At 37.5% G+C, this 19,991-nt stretch overlaps 2 protein-coding genes across 2 annotated transcripts; one reads left to right on the top strand and one right to left on the bottom strand.

Annotated features, from left to right (window-relative positions):
* The first annotated feature begins 4,589 nt into the window (after positions 1-4,589).
* Positions 4,590-8,420, top strand: LOC103853026 (protein CUP-SHAPED COTYLEDON 3). Its single transcript, XM_009129929.3, has 3 exons — positions 4,590-4,983; positions 5,209-5,486; positions 6,154-8,420. Exons 1-3 carry the CDS (start codon positions 4,782-4,784, stop codon positions 6,637-6,639), a joined length of 966 nt encoding a protein of 321 aa, XP_009128177.1. The 5' UTR covers positions 4,590-4,781; the 3' UTR covers positions 6,640-8,420.
* A 10,623-nt stretch (positions 8,421-19,043) lies between these two features.
* Positions 19,044-19,894, bottom strand: LOC103853025 (RING-H2 finger protein ATL8). Its single transcript, XM_009129928.3, has one exon. The coding sequence runs from the start codon at positions 19,779-19,781 to the stop codon at positions 19,221-19,223; it is 561 nt and encodes a 186-aa protein (XP_009128176.2). The 5' UTR covers positions 19,782-19,894; the 3' UTR covers positions 19,044-19,220.
* Positions 19,895-19,991: the final 97 nt, after the last annotated feature.

Raw genomic sequence — 19,991 nt, 5'->3', positions numbered from 1 at the left:
AGACAAAGACGAGGAATGGACCCCTTTTGTCATTTGATTGACACATGCTATAAGAGAGGTATTACAAACAGTCTTTTACTTTCATTTTAGTGAATTTTCTTACCTAATATCTCAAAGTTTAGTGTAACGTAAACTATATACGAATTTACTAGCACAGTAATTCTGAACAATGTTACCATGACTTTTTACATTATTTCTGTTACACAGTGGCCAGTACCGTTTCTGCTTGTAAGGTGGTTGAACTTCTTTTTTTGGGTTCAAAGTAAGGTGGTTTAACTTCAATTAAGTTATTTCAAAAATAAATTACATGAAATAGTGTTACCGATATGAGTAAGACTAGCCCTTACTGTGTTTAGCTACTAATTGATGTTCTGCCAAGTTTAATGATAGCAGACAAATTAATTCAATACATTAACTAAATGAAATTTTTTACCTTTTAGACAATAATGCAATATAGTTTAGTAGACCGACGGTATCATGTATTACTTGTGCAATAATAAATGGAAATAGGAAAAAAATAACAATTGAAAAAGGATAAAAAAGAGTGTAACAGAGATATCATCAGAGCTAGAGAGATAGGGCCCCTTAAAGAAAATAAATTAGATCTTAAAAAGTACATAAACTATATACTAAGTATTTAATAATGGATAGGCTTAGGTAAGCCTATGCAAGTACAGCAGGTTTTAAATTATTGGATGAAAGCATTTGTTCCCTAGATTTACTTTTAAAATCTTTTATAAAATCTAGTATTTATATAAATTATAGGGTTATCTAGGGTTTAGGGTAAACGAATGACTCTTTTTTGAAACACGGGTAAATGAATGACTTGGGAGATTTATCATAAGATCGTGTGGCCAGCTAAAAGTGAGATAGATAGTGTAATACGTTTTGCATTTACTACAGTTTAACCTGATTTTTTATATCAGTCTATGCACGTGTACCGCCGGCAATCTGATTCTTCAACTATTTAATTTCTTTTATATTTATAACTAGGTGTCTTCCTGCACCATTTTCAGTTAAAAAAATTAAAAATATTATTTTAACAGATAAATATAAATTATATTCTAAAATAAATTTTTATTAATATTGTAAAATAACATAAAAATTATATTTAAGAATATACATGTATATATTTAAAATTATAATCTTAAATAGATTTTTATATCTATTTATTTTAATTAAATATAATAAATAAATTTGTAAAAGTTGCATAATTACCAAAAATTAAAATTAAACAATATTTATAAAATTTGTAGATATATAAAAAAAATAATGATTTTATGATTAAATTTTTATAATTTTCTAAAAATATTGTATACATTTTTGAAAATTTTAGTAATAAAATTGTATAATTTAAAAATATATAATTAAGTTATATTTCGAAATTTATAATGTCATATTTGAATATATTTATTTTAACGATGATTTATGAGTTATTCTCATATTCTAAGAAAATTTTTAAAAATATAAATTGACATTAAATGTAATATATGAATTATTACCATATTTTAAAAAATTTACCAAAAATATAAATTAACATTAAATGTAATTATCCATGTCATATAAAACTATAAGACATGTCATCAATTTCAGTAGTCATGTCATATTTGTTTTGTGAAATTGATTATATAAAAGACATGTGGCAATATCACTTCGCAAATATAATTTAGGAGATGGAATAATTGATTTGATATAGTTTTTCTTTTCTTTTTGAACCACGATTTGATATAAGATTAAATAAACCTACTTCCACTAAACATAAACATAAACTTACTTCTAATATTATATTCCTTCTTTTAAAATCTGAAACATTTCAGATATTTTTTTGGTAAGCTATTATTCCAAATAGTTTACCTAAGTGATTTTCAGTTTTTGAGGAAGAAAACAGTATCAAACAAAACCATTTAAAATTGTAATACATAATTGATTTAACAGTTGAGAAATACTAGTATAAAAGTAAGAGAAAGTTGCTAAAGAAAGAAATGGAAATGGATCTCAGGGAGAATGTGTATAAAATACTCCAGTAAATAAAAAGGCCCGACTCGAAGAATGTATAATTGTACGCTTACACCCGCACGCATAACCCTCTGCCATCTTTACTGCACACTCCTTTCCCTTTTCTTCTTAAAAGTAAAATCTATTTGCTTTCATTTTGATGATAACTATAAAATGCTAACTTCTTTAAATGACATTATTTATTTGACATTTCTTGAAATCTGAAAACTTCAAATGCGATAACAATCAGGATCCGAATGGTAACGGCGGATTAGTAATAAAGCGGTACGTAATTGAAGTGTGGTACGGTACAACTGTGGTTTGTGCGGAATTAAAGTGCAGGACGGTGCAACTGCGGTTTTAAGTAAAAAACAGTGCGGAATATTGTTTTATTGGTGACGATACATATTTGCGGTATTGAAAAATTATTTAATTAATAAAATAATAATAGTATAGAATATAGAATATAGAATATAGTTAATAATATAAATAATGTATTAACATAATATATATTTTAAAATAACTCAAAAAATATCCGATCCAAAACTGAACCGAAAATTTATAAGTACGTATTAAGTCCAAAATTCTTCTATCCGAGAGAAGCAAAACCGAAAATAACCACCCGAATAGTCTCAGACCAGAAAAGAACCGACCTGAATAGATTTGACCTGAATAGATCCGACTCGATAAAACCCGATTCATATCCGACTTAAAACACATGAATATCCGAAATTATGATTTTTGTGTTCTAATTTCTATATTTTATTTTATGATTTAGTTGAAATATCTTTTTGAACAATCTTTGTTATTATTTTGTAGAACTTTTATGTAAAATTTAGAATTTGAAATGTTTTATTTTAATTATTAATAGTTTATTTTAAATCATTCTATAAAATTTTAGATATATATGACAGATTTTAAGTAACATGAACCCGATCCGGATTATTAATAAGATATTTAAGAACCGGTTCTTAACTTTCTTATTTAAAAGTTAAGAGACATGTTTTTATATTCTGCTAAGAACCCCACCTTAAGAACCCCCCATTAATCATGCTCTAAGGACTAAAATACTAAAGAAATGTATTAATGCAAACTCCTAATTTGAATGAGTATATATTCGTTAATGCAGTGAAGTGAGAGTAAAATACATAAATAAACAACACACAAGTTTTTCTCTTTTCGAATTCACTATAATAAGAAAATCTTACACCAATCTTTTCTATTACAAGAATCCTTTAAGATTACCCTAACCCTAAGCTAAAGCTCACCTTAGAGTCTAAATTTTTGTTTATCGGAATCACCCCGATCCCGAGCTAAACTCCCCCTAAGTCTAGGTTTCAATCTTCCAACACTCGGAAGTACTTCAACAACTACTTCAGCACCTAATGCAGAGCAGTAACACCAAAGGCTTGATCACACAAGCACCAAACAATGATCTCTCAACTTTTCTTCTTTTAGCAGAGATAACACTCTTCATAGAAGCACATCCTCCATATATACATAACCAGAACTTGCTCCTCAAGTTCTTCCAAAAGCAACTTAAGCAACTTTCATTTTTCTCTTAAGGAATAATTCTCTTGTCTTTTCTTTTTCAAGTAATATCCTTTACACTTAATGTAAATCTCCCAATTAATATATTGTTTCTTCTCCAAGCTTAACAAACCCACATACATCACATAACACGAACTCCAACCAAGCTCACAGAAATCACACGTCTATGTACTATTTCTTATAGTACTTCAGGAACTGATACAAAATATACATCTTTAATCTCCCTCTTTTTGACTATGTATGTAAACTCATCAGAGTCTGGATAGAAAACCACGTCTTCAATATTGACATCTGTTTCAACTTTCTATCCACCAAAAATATGCTTTATCAACCACTTTTTTTTATTTTTAGTCAAAATAGCAAGCGGAAAATGCATGGTTTTTGTTGAAAAGTATATTGATGATCATTATCTTACACTTTTAATTTAGATAAAATATTGTATAACCATATTAGAGAAATGTTTCTGCACTGATCCATTGACCAATCGAGTAGTCGTTAACGAAAGATCAGAGCTTAGCATCACATTGTCACAATCAAAACTCCAAAGACCATAAGAAGATCGCTAGAGTAGTATAGTGATGAAACACAAAACGGCAGAATTGTTTTTAGAATGCTACAAATTGATTATTGACATATATGAAACTGAAAAGGGGGAAAATAGAGAGAGACTCCTGAAAGCTCCCCAGGTAAGGGCAAATAGCAGCCTCTACTCCCTGAATTTCACAGCCTTTATCATCAATGCTCCTCTAACCTCAAACACTCAAAATTCACACAGCTCTCTCTCTCTCTCTCTCTCTCTCTCTCTCTCTCTCTCTCTCTCTCTCTCTCTCTCTCTCTCTCTCTCTCTCTCTCTCTCTCTCCTCTCTCTCTCTCTCTCTCCTCTCTCTCTTCTCTCTCTCTCTCTCTCTCTCTCTCTCTCTCTCTCTCTCTCTCTCTCTCTCTCTTCTCTCTCTCTCTCTCTCTCTCTCTCTCTCTCTCTCTCTCCTCTCTCTCTCTCTCTCTCTCTCTCTCTCTCTCTCTTCTCTCTCTCTCTCTCTCTCTCTCTCTCTCTCTCTCTCTCTCTCTCTCTCTCTCGATTTAAGGTGCCATTTTGTATATAAATATATAATATTGCACACAATCAGGTTATACTCACCATCACCTTTTGCATCGTTGCTCTCTTTGTTCTCCTTTTCCGTGTCTCTTCGAGTAACAAGACTTTAAACAGTCTCCTTTTCAGTTACAATAATTAAACGATGATGCTTGCGTTGGAAGATGTGTTGAGCGAGCTCGCTGGAGAAGTAAACGACAGAGGATTACCACCAGGCTTCCGGTTTCACCCGACGGACGAAGAGCTCATAACTTTCTACTTAGCTTCCAAAGTCTTCCATGGACGTCTCTGTGGCATTCACATCGCTGAAGTTGATCTCAATCGCTGCGAACCTTGGGAACTTCCAGGTAACTTAACTTATTCTATTCTTTAGTTGTTTCTTTGTTGTGTTTGTAGCTTCTTGTGTTCTGCTACTTGGATATTTCTATATCTTCGCTTAATAAACTAAAATGGTAATAAAATCTTAACATGTTTACCAAAAAAAAACTTAACCTATTATTTTCTCTAACGTTTTGTTTCCTTTTTATTTTCTGAATCTTTCTTGACGTTTCTTGTTTTCTTTGGTTCTCAAGAAATGGCGAAGATGGGAGAGAGAGAGTGGTACTTTTACAGTTTAAGGGATAGGAAGTATCCGACGGGGCTAAGGACTAATAGAGCCACTACTGCTGGATACTGGAAGGCCACCGGGAAAGATAAGGAGATATTTTCCGGCGGCGGTGGAGGAGCGCTTGTTGGGATGAAGAAGACGCTGGTGTTCTACAAGGGAAGGGCTCCACGTGGTCTCAAGAGTAAGTGGGTCATGCATGAGTATCGCCTCGAAACCGACCTTTCACACCGCCACACTTGTAAGGTAGTACATGATAACTCTTGTCACTTTAGTCCCACACGTGCGTCTTAAGACTTTTAATACTACAAGATTAAACGGCTTTAGTTGTGACTTTGGTAATTTTATGAGCTGACCTTTAGAGTGATTTAATATTTAACATTCGTTTTAAACCCTCCCGTGCGTCTCTTAAACTTCAAATTATAGGACTAATTATAGCACTGTGAATTTCATATGAACAATTAACGAGTTGACTTTTAAGACGATGACTTGAAAAGAAAGGTTTAACTGAAATATTTCACTTTTCCCATATTTCTTATTATTTTTCCTCAAAACTACTTTTTCAATAGTATTGTCATTTATTTAGTTTGGCTTGTATTGTATGGGAGGACAGAGGGAGAGAGCAGTTTAGATGTGATAGATTTGATATAAACCTGTACGTGTGGATGTCAACACCAAACACCTTGCCGTTTCCTGTTCTTCCATGCTACAATGTTGTATCGTTTTCATCACTATTGCTTCTTTAATTAACTTCATGTATCTGGTCAGGCTCAAATTTCAAACAAGATCTCTATCGATCTTGGTTAGGTGTATTTATTACAATTTGTATACGTTTAATACCTGTATTTGGTATATCACTTTGAAACATAATGTCTAATAGCATTTTTATGTTTAATTTGTGGTGATGACATAGGAGGAATGGGTGATGTGCAGAGTGTTTAACAAAACAGGAGACAGAAAGAATGTTGGAATCCATAACCAAATCAGCTACCTCCATAACACTTCACTATCAACAACACATCATCATCTTGAAACTTTACCTTCTCTTCTTGAACCTTCCAAAACCCCAACCAACTTTCCACCGCTACTCTACTACGATGATACACACCAAAATTACAATAATAACCTACTCCATGGAATATCAGGCCACAATGTCGACGAGCTCAAAGCTCTAATCAACCCTGTCGTGTCTCAGCTCAACGGAGTACTCTTCTCTCCTGAAAACAACTACTACAACAACGACGAAGACGACAACTTCGGCGTGAAGACAGAGCAATATTCGAACGGTGGCAATAACGATCTTGATGTACGAGATTACTTAGAGAACCCTCTTTTTCAGGAAGCGGGTTACAGTCTGCTTGGTCTTTCGTCTTCTCCTGGACCTCGTATGCTATATTAGATTCTCCATGTCCTTTAGGTTTCCAGCTGTAGAACCAGGCCTTTGGATTATATATTCGGTCTTTTGTTCGTTTGTTCTTTTTTATATATTTCAGATTTTGTAAAATACTTATTTATACAAATATTATTATTCCTAAAATCCCAGATCCTTTGTAGATAAGACTTGCTATTTCAATTTTTATAGAGTAATATGGCTGCCCAGGGAAGCACAGCCTTGCAAGAAAAGCTATTAGTGGGAGTTTCACTGTTCGATATGATGTCATAAATACGAATGACATTGTTTTATCTGTTTTTGTGGATGGGTACTTATTTCTGTCTTTATCATTTATCTTGTTACGGGTCCACGCTATTATTGAACTGTGAAAATGACAGTTGGGATGAGTTGCTACATTTGGCAGGTTAGAGAGAATCAGCAATGTTAAAAATAATTTTAAATTTTAAATATAAAAATTTATACTAATTAAACATACCAGCAAATCAAAACCAATCTTCTCTTTATCCGGACCTTACAGTTGACTCGCTCATAGATCCAGTCTCACGCACATAGAATTTACATGCTCTTCACACTTTGATGGACCCTAAAGACGTGAAAATAATTACAAGTATACCACTGAGTAGGTTTCAGATGGCAGATAGAGATGGATGACATTTTTCGAAAAATGGACGGTATACGGTTAAATCAGGTTATCAGGTGGAGCGGGTATACCCAGATCAGCAATCCCAGGCAGAGACCTACGGACCCACTATAGACTCACTCAAGTCCTTCTGCTGGAAAATTCGATGCCCACCGAAAATACGACACTTTCTGTGGCAAATATTATCTGGATGTCTATCGGTTAGGAAAAATTTGCAGGCAAGAGGGATGCAAGGAGATATCTGTTGTGCTTGATGTGGTGCTCCAGAGGAATCTATAAACCATGTCTTTTTTGAATGCCCACCGGTAATTCAGACATGGGCGCTCTCTAAGATTCCATCTAATCCTGCAAGCTTTCCAATGGAATCACTCTACGCAAACATGGATCATCTATTTTGGCGAGTTATCCCAAAGATGGGGATGATCATCAATTTGCGTGGATACTTTGGTACATATGGAAAGCAAGGAATAGTAAGGTATTTAGTAATCATGATATTGATCCTCGAGATACTCTCAGGATGGCCGAGACATAATCTGTCCTGTGGGCTGATGCACAGGTGATTCCTGACTCACCTGACACACACCAGAGAGAATTGGCTCCCATACCGGTGAGACCGGGCAGATGGTGCTTCTCTGATGGCTCATGGAAGGCAAACGATATCTTTTCGGGACAAAGATGGTATAGCACCTTACAAGGATTTGATGGCTTAATGGGTGCAAGAAACACCAGAGCTAGTCTTTCACCTCTCCATGCAGAGTTTGAATCACTAATTTGGGCAATGGAATGTATGCGGAATTTGCGGCAGTTTCGGATCACATTTGCAACAGATTGTTCTCAATTGGTGAAGACGGTTTCAGAACCAGAAGAATGGCCAGCGTTTGCAAACTAGTTGACAGATATAAAGACCCTTAGTACTGGATTTCAGAGCTCAGAGATCATCTATGTACCAAGAACGCAAAACACACAGGCGGACAAACTAGCACGCAGTGCAAGAACTCAACCGTTGTTCGTCGTTCACATGGATGCAAAGCCACCCTCTTGGTTAACATAGTCTATATGAGTCTGTTTTCTTTTATTGATGTCCAAAAAAAAAAAATACTAATTAAACATAACAAATATGGAAAGAAGTATTAAAAAGGGATAATTTGCAAAATACCCTTTTAGGATTTGAAATTTGAAAAATACACTTTTTTTTGAAAACTACACTTTTATTAATATGAATTTACCCTTTTACCCCAATTTGATATTTCAATAATTAATATATAAATTTGAAATTATAATTATTTATGTTTAGGATAAATATGTGTTTAAGATAAATATATATTTAAGATAATTATCATGAAGTTTATATAGATTTTAATTTATTTTGTTAACTTTATATAAACACAAGTCACGTCTCATTCTATACAAAACTTTCATTATTTCTTGAAGCCGAGACCAAGTAAATTCTTTTTTTTTTTTGAACTTAGCTTTCATATTTAAATTGCAGAAAAAAGGAAAAAGATACAAGCCCATAAGCCATGGTTTAAGTTACAGAGCCCATAAGGCCAGTGAAAAATGAGATACATAGTTAGGATCAGAAGCTTTCCAGCCCAAAAAAACAGAAAACCAAAGAGTCGATGATCACGATGGCAAGAGAAGGAGAGGACGTATGTGAGGGAGAATCAGTTGAGGAGAATCAAAGGAGCCATTGCTGCATCAGTTTTGAGGAAGAGGCAGGATTTGTGGACCTTAGTGACAAGATCTTGTCTCTAATCTGTCTGTCGAGAAGCCTTGCAACGGTATCGGACGAGCGAAAAATCTGACGGTGGAGTCTGGCGTTCCGTTCCATCCAAGTCCAATAGATACAGCCTTGCCAGCAGAGCCGAAGAAGCATACCCTTGATTGATTGATGACCAATCATTTGAATCTGATGAAGGACCCGATCCCACGCCCTCTCCGGATTGATCCCACAACGTAGGGAGAGCGATCCCCAAAGGTTCCAAGAGTATTGGCACATGAAGAATAGATGGTCTCTGTTCTCATCAAACTGGTTGCAAAGAAGACACGGAGGGTTGGTCTGATGTCCCCAGCGCATGATCCTGTCTCTAGTCGGACAACGATTCAAGACAAATAACCACGAGAGAAAGTTATGCTTAGGGATCCCACTCTTGTTCCAGACAGTTCTAAACCAAGGTACTAAAGAGCCCTCCTCACACAATTTAGCGTAGACTGTCCCTGTGCTATATCGATCACTGGTTCTACCATCAATCTCCCACTCATAATAGTCTTCACAGTCATTAAGCTCGACGGTAGTTAGGTGCACATGAAGATCAACGAGTTGTTCTGATCTTGCAGGCGGCAGTAGCCAGTTGTTATCTCTTCGCAGAGAAGCTAATGAAGCTTCATTCGACATTCCCAAGTTTGAGCGCCCTCCTAAGCTGAGGTAGGATTTTAGGGAGCCAAAGGGAGACCAACTATCAGTCCAGAACCGACAAGAGACACTGTTCTGCACTCTTAAATTTATCCAGCTGTAGATGGAGGAGCTGAGCTTTAGAAGCTTTTTTACCTGCCAGGAGTATCGCCGGTGAGGGGTAGTGGTCCAAAGGTTGTTTAAAGAGCCGTCCAGAACCTCTTCCACAAACCAGGCGACCCAGACCGAACCAGATTGAAAGAAGAGAAGCCAGATCAGCTTTAGGCAGCAAGCTTTGTTCCAGATTGCCAGCTTTTTAACTCCTAGTCCTCCTTCACGCTTGGGCTTAGTCACAACTTCCCACGAAACTCTTGCCGTATGATGCTTATCAATGTCACCTTGCCACAGAAAGACTCCACACAACGAGTTTATGCATTTCACACAGGCCTGCGGCAGAACAAACGTGGAGTACCAGAAGGTAGTAATACCTGTTATAACAGTTTTGATAAGCAACAACCTGCCCGCAAACGATAGGGCCTTTGAACTCCATGATGACATTTTTGATTTAATTTGTTGCAGCAGCACCTCACAGTTGAGGAGAGAGAGCTTCTTAGTGCACAAAGGAACCCCAAGGTATCTCACAGGGAGAGCTTCCATCGGCATTCCAGTTGAGAACTGGATCAAATCTGTCTCTTCCTTTGTCATACCCGATGCAAAAAAAGAGGATTTTTGCATACTCACAGCGAGCCCTGATCGTAATTCAAACTCCCGGAGAACCTGCAAGACAGCTTGGACAGACTTCGTAGAGCCATCCATGAATATCAAGAGATCATCAGCGAAGCACAAATGTGTAAGTTTGGATCCTTGGCATTTTAGATGATAGTTAAAACGCATCTCTTGCGCAGCTTTGTTCAACATGAGAGAGAGAGCATTCAAAGCGATAACGAAGAGATAGGGAGATAGAGGGTCTCCTTGCCTCAGCCCACGAGTACCTTTGAAATAACCATTTACAAACCCATTATAGCTCACAGTGAAGTTTGTTGTGCAGATGCAAGCTCGAAACCAAGAGAGGAACTGTACCGGAATATTGAGACTGTGGAGGCATGAGAAGAGGAAGTTCCAAGACAAAGTATCAAATACCTTCGCTATGTCGACCTTTATGGTGATCCTCTTTGAGCCCGTGTTCTTATGATACCCCTGCACCAATTCCCCCGCCAATGAAGTGTTTTCGACTAGCAACCTCCCTTTGACAAAAGCTGTCTGATTAGGAACTATTAGGGAGGGGAGTATCGGCTTGAGTCGCGCCACAAGCAATCTTGAGATCACTTTATAAAGAGTGTTCAAACAGGAGATGGGACGGTATTCAGTGATTAGCGAGGCTCCCGGGTGTTTGGGCACCAGAGACAAGATTGTGGCGTTTGTAGAAGCTGGCAAAAAGGAAGAGAAGAAGAACTGGCGCACAGAGTGAATAACCTCAGATCCGAGAATGCTCCAGGAGGTTTTATAGAAACCAGAGGTGAGACCATCTGGCCCAGGAGCCTTATTCTGATTAAGCTTGAAGAGTACTGAGGTTATTTCTTCTGCCGTAGGTACGGGAGTCATTTGATTGCACTGGAGGTCGGAGAAAAGGAAGTTCGTGTGTGACTGAAACCATAGAGCATGCGAGATGATTCCAACTGGTGGCGCAGGCTGAGGTCCAAGGATGCTCTGAAAGTGAGAGACCGCGTAGATACTCATCTGGATGGAGTCAGTAATGAGGACGCCAGATGGAAGAAGAAAGGACCGAATGAAGTTGAAGTTCAGTCTCGTTTGCACCGTCCTATAGAAGAAAGTAGCATTTTGATCTCCCTCCTTCAACCAATTAATTCTTGACCTTTGTTTGAAGTAGCTTTCTTCTATCTCTCTAAGGAAGTTCCAGGTCTGAAGTGCTTGTTTCTCCAAGTTAAATAGTTGAGAAGTTGGGTTCTGAAGAACTTGTACCTGCACATCTAACAGCAAACGGTTAGCCTCGCTCACTCTCACTTGTATTTGTGAAAAATTCTCTCGATTTAGGTGTTTTAATTCTCTTTTAATCTGCTTTTGTTTCCAGAAAAGCTGTGCAAGAGTTCCAACAGCCCTTCCGGCACGTGTCCACGCATCAGACACAACAGTGAGGAAGTCCGGGTGTTTGGTGAGGTAATTATAGAACTTGAAGGGTCGGGTTCCAGAGGAGGGGACTTTTGTAGCAAGGTCTAGAATGCATGGGCTGTGGTCAGAGGTAAGAGCAGGGAGAAAGGAGGCGGAGCAGTGAGGAAAGAGGTTAAGGACAGGGCTATTGATTAGAAGACGATCCAGTTTCTTAGCAATTGGGTCCTCCGGCTGACGATTGGTCCAAGAAAATTGGGGGCCTTGAAAGCGCAAATCATACACACCCAGCTGAAGTAGGCAGTCCTTAAGCTCAATCATGTCCTGGCTAATAAAGTTTACATCTGAGAGAGAGTGCTCACTTGGTTGGATGATTTGATTGAAATCACCTCCCAAGATTCAAGGTACATTATCCAGAGACAGAGTTTGAGCCATGTGTAAGAGCTCAACCCAGAGATCATTGCGCTCTACCCTTTCATTTGAGGCATAGATCGCTGAGTAAACGAAAGGAGAGCTACCGGGGATTTGAACTTCACATGTGATTGCCTGCCGGGACTGTTGAAGGACCTGAACAGCGACAGTGTCTCTCCAAATGATTATAATCCTACCATCATCATCATCAGCATGGTTTGAGGTATATTTCCATCATCTACAAAGTTTATTCATCAGTTGACTCAAGTTATGATCCTTGATATGTCTCTCTAGCATCGATCCAAAAAGAGGTTGCTGAGTAGTTAACCCATCACAAAAGGGCTTATGCTTGACCGGGTCATTTAGACCACGGACGTTCCAAAAAAATAGCTTACTATACATAGATAATCATAGATAATCAATCCATGGTCTCTTCATGGTGAAGAGAACCATCTGAAACCAAAATAGAGAAAGGGTTTGATAGAAAAGGGTTAGGCGGGGGATTAGAGGAAGGAAGTGTAATGGCTGGGAAAGAGGGGTCTGAAGGAGAGGAGAAGAAAGAAAGTTGGGCAGTAAAAGAGGGAAAAGATTTAGATGAGGGGTCTGGGCGGGATCTTTTGAGGGAAGGGGCATAAAAGGAGTCAGGGGGGCTTAAAGGGTCTTTGGAAGGAGAACTAAGAGCCAAAGAAAGAGAAGGAGCTTTTTGGGGGTGGACAATGGATAAGGGTAAAGGAGAGGAGGAGACAGACGGTGGAACAGGTGGACAGGGAGGAGAGGTTGAAGGAATGATTTTGTTTCCAAGATGAGAAGGGGGAGGGACAGGTGAAGCGACCATAGCAGGGACAGAAGAGGAGCTAGAGCCATCAACAGAGACTTCAGTGTTTATAGGCTGTTTATTTTTTTCCTTTGCACTACCAGTAGCCGATTTTTTAACTTTCTTGGCCTGTAAGTCTGACTTTGCTGTTTTCTTTGCAGGTAAGTCCGACTTTGGAGGAGGTGGTAGCTGGAGGCAGTTGCGAGAGACATGACCAAGCTCCTTGCAGTGAGTACAAGTAGGAGGAACCCAAGGGTAAGACACTTTCACCTCGACTACCTCGCCATTTTCTCGCATGAATTCAACAACACTTGGCAGGGGCTTCGTCAAATCAACTGCAACTTTCACATGAGAGAGGGTGAGGCTCACTAAGTTTATGGTGAATTCATCTGTCTCCTTAGGATCTCCAAGCAGGCCAGCAACCAAGCTCAGCCCTTGCGTATGGCGAAGATCGAGAGGAACACCCGTCAAATGTGCCCATATTTGAATTGATTCCAAAGACGGGGGTTGAGTAGCAGCTGATGAAGACCACTGGACGGCGTGGAACATGGAGCCACCAACATACCAGACCGTCTTTTCCAATATTTTTTGCCTCAGATAGTCCGAAGGGATACGAACAAGCATGGAGCGGGACAAGGGGTTAGTGTGTATTTCAACTCTTCTCCCTTTCCCCCACATGTGGATTAGCACACTTTGGATTTGATTGAATGGTGGGGATCTGCCATTGAAATAACAAATAATGAAATCTTTGTGAATTTCAGCATCCTTCTGAAATACACTATCAGGGATTAAAACACGATGAACGCCTTTATCCGACAAAGAGAGTGGAGCAAGACGTTTCAAGGTTTTATCTTCCCGCTGTCTGATTTTTTCAACCAGAGGCGTGGAGCTAGGTGGAGGAGTTTCGGTTTCAGGGCAAGAGTTAGGAACAGCGGACGAGCTCTGACAATTAAAGACAGAGGGATCATGGTTAGGTTTCGGAGGTGGACAATCAGTGGCAGTTCCCAGAGGAGAGGTGTTAGAGAGAAGTGGGCTGTGGGTACTAGAACTAGGGTTAATGAGAGGGGTGGATTTGGGTCGAGGACATGGGGGTAATGAAGCAATAGCAGGTGGAGGAGAAATTGGTTTAAAATGAAGAGGTCCAGCAGCCTTATTGGCTCGAATGGGAGAGGAAACCTTCGGAGGCAGAACCTTGAAGTTTCCATGGTTGGGGTGAACAGTGTTTCCAGATCTGACGATTGCAGATGGAGGAACCACAGTAGAGTTGGGAGCTGAGCCACCCTGGGGAGTGACAACAGCAGTTTTGGTGACATTGAGCTTCTTTGCGGGCCTGAACGATTTGGCAGTTTGCAGAGAAGAGCGGATGGGTTTTGGTGAGGAGGAGCCAAGAGGGGGAAAGCGGGTGAGGGAGAAAGGGCCATCAGGGTCAGGAGGTTCGGGAGGGTGGGGAGGGGGACTCTCACCGGATGTGAAACGCAGAGGAGACGAGGCGGAAGGACCGTGAGGAGGGAACCAGGGGTTCGCCATTTACTGTACTAAGACCAAGTAAATTAGAGACCAAGTAAATTCTTCTAATATGATATTCATATATGTGTTTATTTTGTTTTACTTTGAATATGAACACTAATTATCATTCATCGCTTTGGCTTGTTATTCTTCCTTTTAAACGTGACATGAAAACCATTAACTCAGATCGAAGTAATTTGCATGTAATCTTCAGTTATGATAATTTCAGTTATGATAATTTTGGTCCATTTAAAAGGGAATTGTTGATTCTTGTCATCAAATGAAAACGTTTATCTCTGATCGAAATATTTGTTTTCTCTGGTTGATCGAACTCAACAGATTTTATTTGCAACACCAATTTATGAATTTGTTTTATTTACGTTGTTTATATAGAGATGGAGTACAAAGTTCAAAAAGAAAGTAATGAAAAAAAAGGTTCAAATTTGTTTGGTTTTTTTGTTAGGACGTGCTCATTTCTGTTTTTTCACTTTGTCGTTCACGCGTTTTTAGATGATTTTGAAACGTTTTCAGTTTGTCTTTCTATTCAGTAGCATTTGGTGTGTTTTTTTATTTCTCATGAATCAGTATGTCCTTATTTCTTAGTTTTTATAACTGAACAGACGTCTATATTATAATCATAGAAAACATATCATACTCGTTGTTCAACAACATAGAGGAGAGAGAGAGAGAGAGAGAGAGAGAGAGAGAGAGAGAGCGCAATTTTGACTGTAACTTAAAACATAACATGTTGTAGCCGTTTCTGTGTCTGTTGCTGTTATTTGTTTGAATTGGGAGGAAAAAAACAGTACCTTGTGGAGGACGCAACGTGGTGTCTGAAAAAGGATGATTTTTGATGGGAATCCATTGTAGGTGTTGATAGGCTTGACTTTTTGACTGAAACCCAGAAAACAGACTCACCTACAGAGAGCTGCTATGTCCAAACCACGTTGCGGAGCTAACGAGTCTCGGTTTTTGCAAAATGCACGGGAAGTCATTATCCGAGTCGGCGAGCTTGTGCTCAGAGTGTTCGAATCGAGAGGAGAGAAGCGATATTGGTTTAGGTTTCTGCTCTTGTTGCGAGTAGCGCTTGGGAGAAAGACATTACCCTAGTTACTTGCTTTTCAACCTATCTGTTTAGGAGAAAACTCTTGTGGACAGAGAAAACAAGGGATATTAGAGAAGATTGACGATGATAATATTGGAGATAGGTTCGAGAGAGGGAGAGAATCTCATAATTTCCATCCACAACAATCATTTTCTCAAGAATGAAGACGAGATTCCTGAAGCTAAACCAAGAGTTCCGGAGGATGAACAAAAGGATGATGATGACTAAAATTTTTTTTGGTTTTACCAAAAAAAAAAAGTAGAAATAGCGAACATACATAGCAGAGGTTTATATATATTTATATAGATGGATACGCTTCTTGTATAGTTCATCAAGTTTTTGACCAACTGCATCTGGTATCGCAAGAAAGCTCTAACCAGAGCTGAATCTAATGAAAACGAAGAAAGCAGATATGTTTTTTTTTTCTTATTCTTGGTTTCACATTCTTAGTTTCACAAACAAACATAGTGGAATAATAAAAAAGAAACATAATCAGAAACTGAGATCTGATTCATGAATCAACAAACTTCTTGAGATGAGAGGAAGAATCTGTAAAACTAGAGAGAAAGGAAAAAAAATCAGAAATGGAAAGGATACGAGAAGGAGACGAGCAGACGAGATGCGTCTTGCGTTCTTTTATTTTTTTCAAAATAATAAAAAATAAATTAAGATATATTAAAAATATATGGGAAATATGTTGTATAGTATATTAAAAAGATATTTTCTAATGATTTTTAAAAATAATTTTTTAAAAATTGTTTAATAGGAATTGAAAAATATTAAGATTGACAAATTGGTAAATTTATATATAAATAAGTGTATTTTTCAAAAAGCTTAAACAAAAGTGTATTTTTCAAATTATATTCTTATTGAAGTGCATTTATCCAAATTTTCCCTAAAAAAATTGAATCTCTCGAAAGAATAAATTACATTTTATTAGGAGAGAATTGAAAAAAATAAAGAAACTAATTTTTCTGTTTTTTTCCTTTCTCCCCTAATTTATTCATTTATTTTATATTATTTATTTGGTCTACTATGGTTATAGCTAGGCATGGGATTATAATCCGGGATCCGGATTCGATCCGAGATCCGCTCCGGATACGCTCCAAAAATAGGATATCCGGATCCGAATCCGGATAATAAATTTTTGGATCCGTCAAAACCGAATCCGGATCCGGATACCTTAATTTTTAAGTCCGGATATCCGGATCCGAATCCGTATTTTTAAAATATATTAGTTTTTTAAATTTTATTAATATTTTTATTTGATTTATTAATATTTATACATAAATTAAAATTATTATATTTTAATTTTTAAAATATTATACACACATATATATTTATTTATTTATAATTTTTAAATAAATATTTAATTTAAGTATTATTTTATTATTTTTAGTAATTTATAAAAAAAATTAATTATTTTTACGAATCCTGATCCGGATCCGGATATCCGCGGATAATGCTATATTTAGACGGATATCCGAAATCCGGATATCCGGAAGCCACGAATCTGGATCCGGTCATCAAATCAACGAATCCCCTAAATTTCCGGATATCCGGATCCGTCCGAGGCCTAGTTATAGCTAACTGAAAAACTGTCCAGGATTGTATCATCAATGTAAGCGGTGTTTTGGTTAGCCACGCACAATCCTAACCATCTGCCATTATGGTCTTATAATGTAAGCCAGGTTTGAGGAGTCCGGTTTTGTGTGGTATGTGAGCCACTGGTTCAGTTTTGAATTTTTCTTCATGAACACGCAACAAAATATTGGTATTATACGACCATTCTATAATGACTTTAAAAACTCCACAAATTGATCTATACCTGATTTTTTTCTGCATTTCACTAATTTTCAGTTTCTCCTGAGATTTTTTTTTTCCTTTTACAAAACAATATATTATATTTACAGACAATGGATACTTAAGTTTGGATATTATATTTTTAAATATGATTTATCCGTTGTCTCGGTCTTCTGGTCCGACATTAGTCAGTCAGTATAGAAGTGTATGAAATAGATAATGCCAATTAGAAGAGGTAATTGTCAAGTAAAACTGAGTTCATTTTTGTGGAAAAAGTGAAATTCCATAAGATGAAATTGGTATAATTAAAACAACTACTTTGGGCTAGTGGTAAATGGTAATAGAGCCTTCAGCTTGAAGATTAAAATGATTGAGCATTAATTGTCACTCCGAACTATCATCAAAGCTCTAGTAGTTAAAGTAAAAGAATCTGAGTGGATATTTTTGTGACAAAATGTTATATTCAACGCCAATTATGCAATTTAGGTTACTTTATTACATAATTTCTATGCACAATGCACATTCTATGTTCAACAATTTAATAAGACTAGCACTTAGCACATGGACGTAGTGCACTTTCCATAGTGGAAAAACTCGTGATGGAAATAGCTCGCGAGATGGTGGGCCATCATTGTTCGTACGTATTTTATTTAATGGCAACATTTATTTAATGGCAACATGGAGAAATAAACAATCAATATAATTAGTTTTACTTTTAGCGTGTGTAATTAATAGTACTAATTATCTATTAATTAATAGTACTAATTATCTATTATTGTCTTAATTGGCACTTTAGTTGTACTCTCAAGATTTTGGCGATCTTTTGTTAGGTCAATGGTCGACGACAAAACAAGACCATCTTCATGGTCATTTTCGAAGTACTAATTATTTAAACTCGCGTTTGATAATCTAGTGGCATACAGGCTCGTGCTCCCAATAATTATAAAACTAAAACACACGAGTGATTTAAAGTTATAAAACCCGATAATTACTATAGACTGTATCACTGTAGTATATAGTTTGCTGCTTTATTAGTGGAAAAGAGAAAACTCGCAATACATATCAAACCATTTGGTCCACGTACACTGGTCCACGTGTCCACTTTCCCAAATATTCCATTAGTTAATCGAGTTCGTAGCGACGAAAAACAACCAACGCTAAATTAGATTAGTTGAAGTCCATTGATGCTTTTATACTAGTCAGGTTATGTATTTGAAAACTTACATGCGACAATTACAGAAATAGATGTGGTTAAAGTATATGATTAGCTAGTTAGATCCTTATTTATGATAGTATTAAGTAGGTTCTTAATTAGTTTGGCACGACAAGGAACCATCTAAGACATACAAATCAGTACCATTAATAAATACATTCACGTTACCATCGCATATTCCCACACCATAAGCCAATAGATACGTTCAAACAAAAAAAATGGAATGAAGCCTCTGGTTGTTTGGTTTGGTACCAAATTTTTAATTCTGGTAATTTAATTTGGATTGTAGTCACGTGTAAATTATGTGGTCCAACGTCTCATTTTCAAGTTCTTGTAACACTAATTTCATGGTCTCTCGTTAGTTCACAAAGTCATGTCGATATCTAAAACTAAACTATATACTGAAAAAGAAATTTAATTCCTTTGCAAATTGCAATATAAGAAGAAATAAAGTGTTGAATGACATTAACTTTCCATTACATAAATCCATTAAAAACAAGTAAATATATACATGTGACGGATTAAAATTATCCTTTAAAATGAAAGGAACAATTTTAAATGGAAATATCTACAAACTAATTAAGGTGATGAATTATCATTATTATTACTATTAGGATCATCTTGCTTGATTCGGGTATCAGGTTCGGGTCCTGCACTTGAGCTACCGGGTAACCCGCCGCATTTTTGACACCTGGCAATCACCACCAAGATCTGACGGCAGGAAGGACAAGAAGAGTGAGACCCGAGCCACGTGTCGATACATGACACGTGGAAGCCGTGACCACACTGTGGCAACACCCTGAGCTCATCGCCGGCGGCGAATTCCGTAAGACAGATGGCGCACTCGGCAAGCTTCTCAGCCGGGGGAGAGTCCAGCGAGTAGGTGAGCTTCGGCAGAGACTTTAGGACTTTCTTCTTCAATCCTTTGTTAGCCGGCGGTTGATCGGAGTTCGCGGCGGATCTGTTGGCGAGACGACGGAGCCAGACGCAACGAGAGACGGCGAGTAAGCCGAGGACGCAGATCAGTGCACAGAGAAGAGCAGCTATGACGACCACGAGATCGGAATATAAGGCCGGAGAAGGTGTTGCCGGTGATGGAGAATTGGTTTCTTGGAGAAGACGAAAGAGAAGGCGCGCCATTGCAGAGAGTAAAGAGAGAAGAGAGAAGAGAGGTTTGGTTTGAAAAGTTGAGAGGGGTTAGGAGTATGAGCGTTTCTTTGTGAAGGCAAGGAGGAAAGGTATTTATAGTGAGAGTTCGGTCTTTTTGGTATTTGTTTTTATTTATAAATCGCTTTCGGTTATTTTGTAAATTTATCAATTAAAGTTTAAATTGCTGCTTTTTCCCCAATG

Source organism: Brassica rapa, chromosome A02 (assembly GCF_000309985.2).
Source record: "Brassica rapa cultivar Chiifu-401-42 chromosome A02, CAAS_Brap_v3.01, whole genome shotgun sequence".
In the NCBI taxonomy this organism is placed as follows: domain Eukaryota; kingdom Viridiplantae; phylum Streptophyta; class Magnoliopsida; order Brassicales; family Brassicaceae; genus Brassica; species Brassica rapa.
The sequence above is the reverse complement of the archived record's forward strand: the minus strand, read 5'-3'. Positions and strand labels throughout refer to the sequence as shown.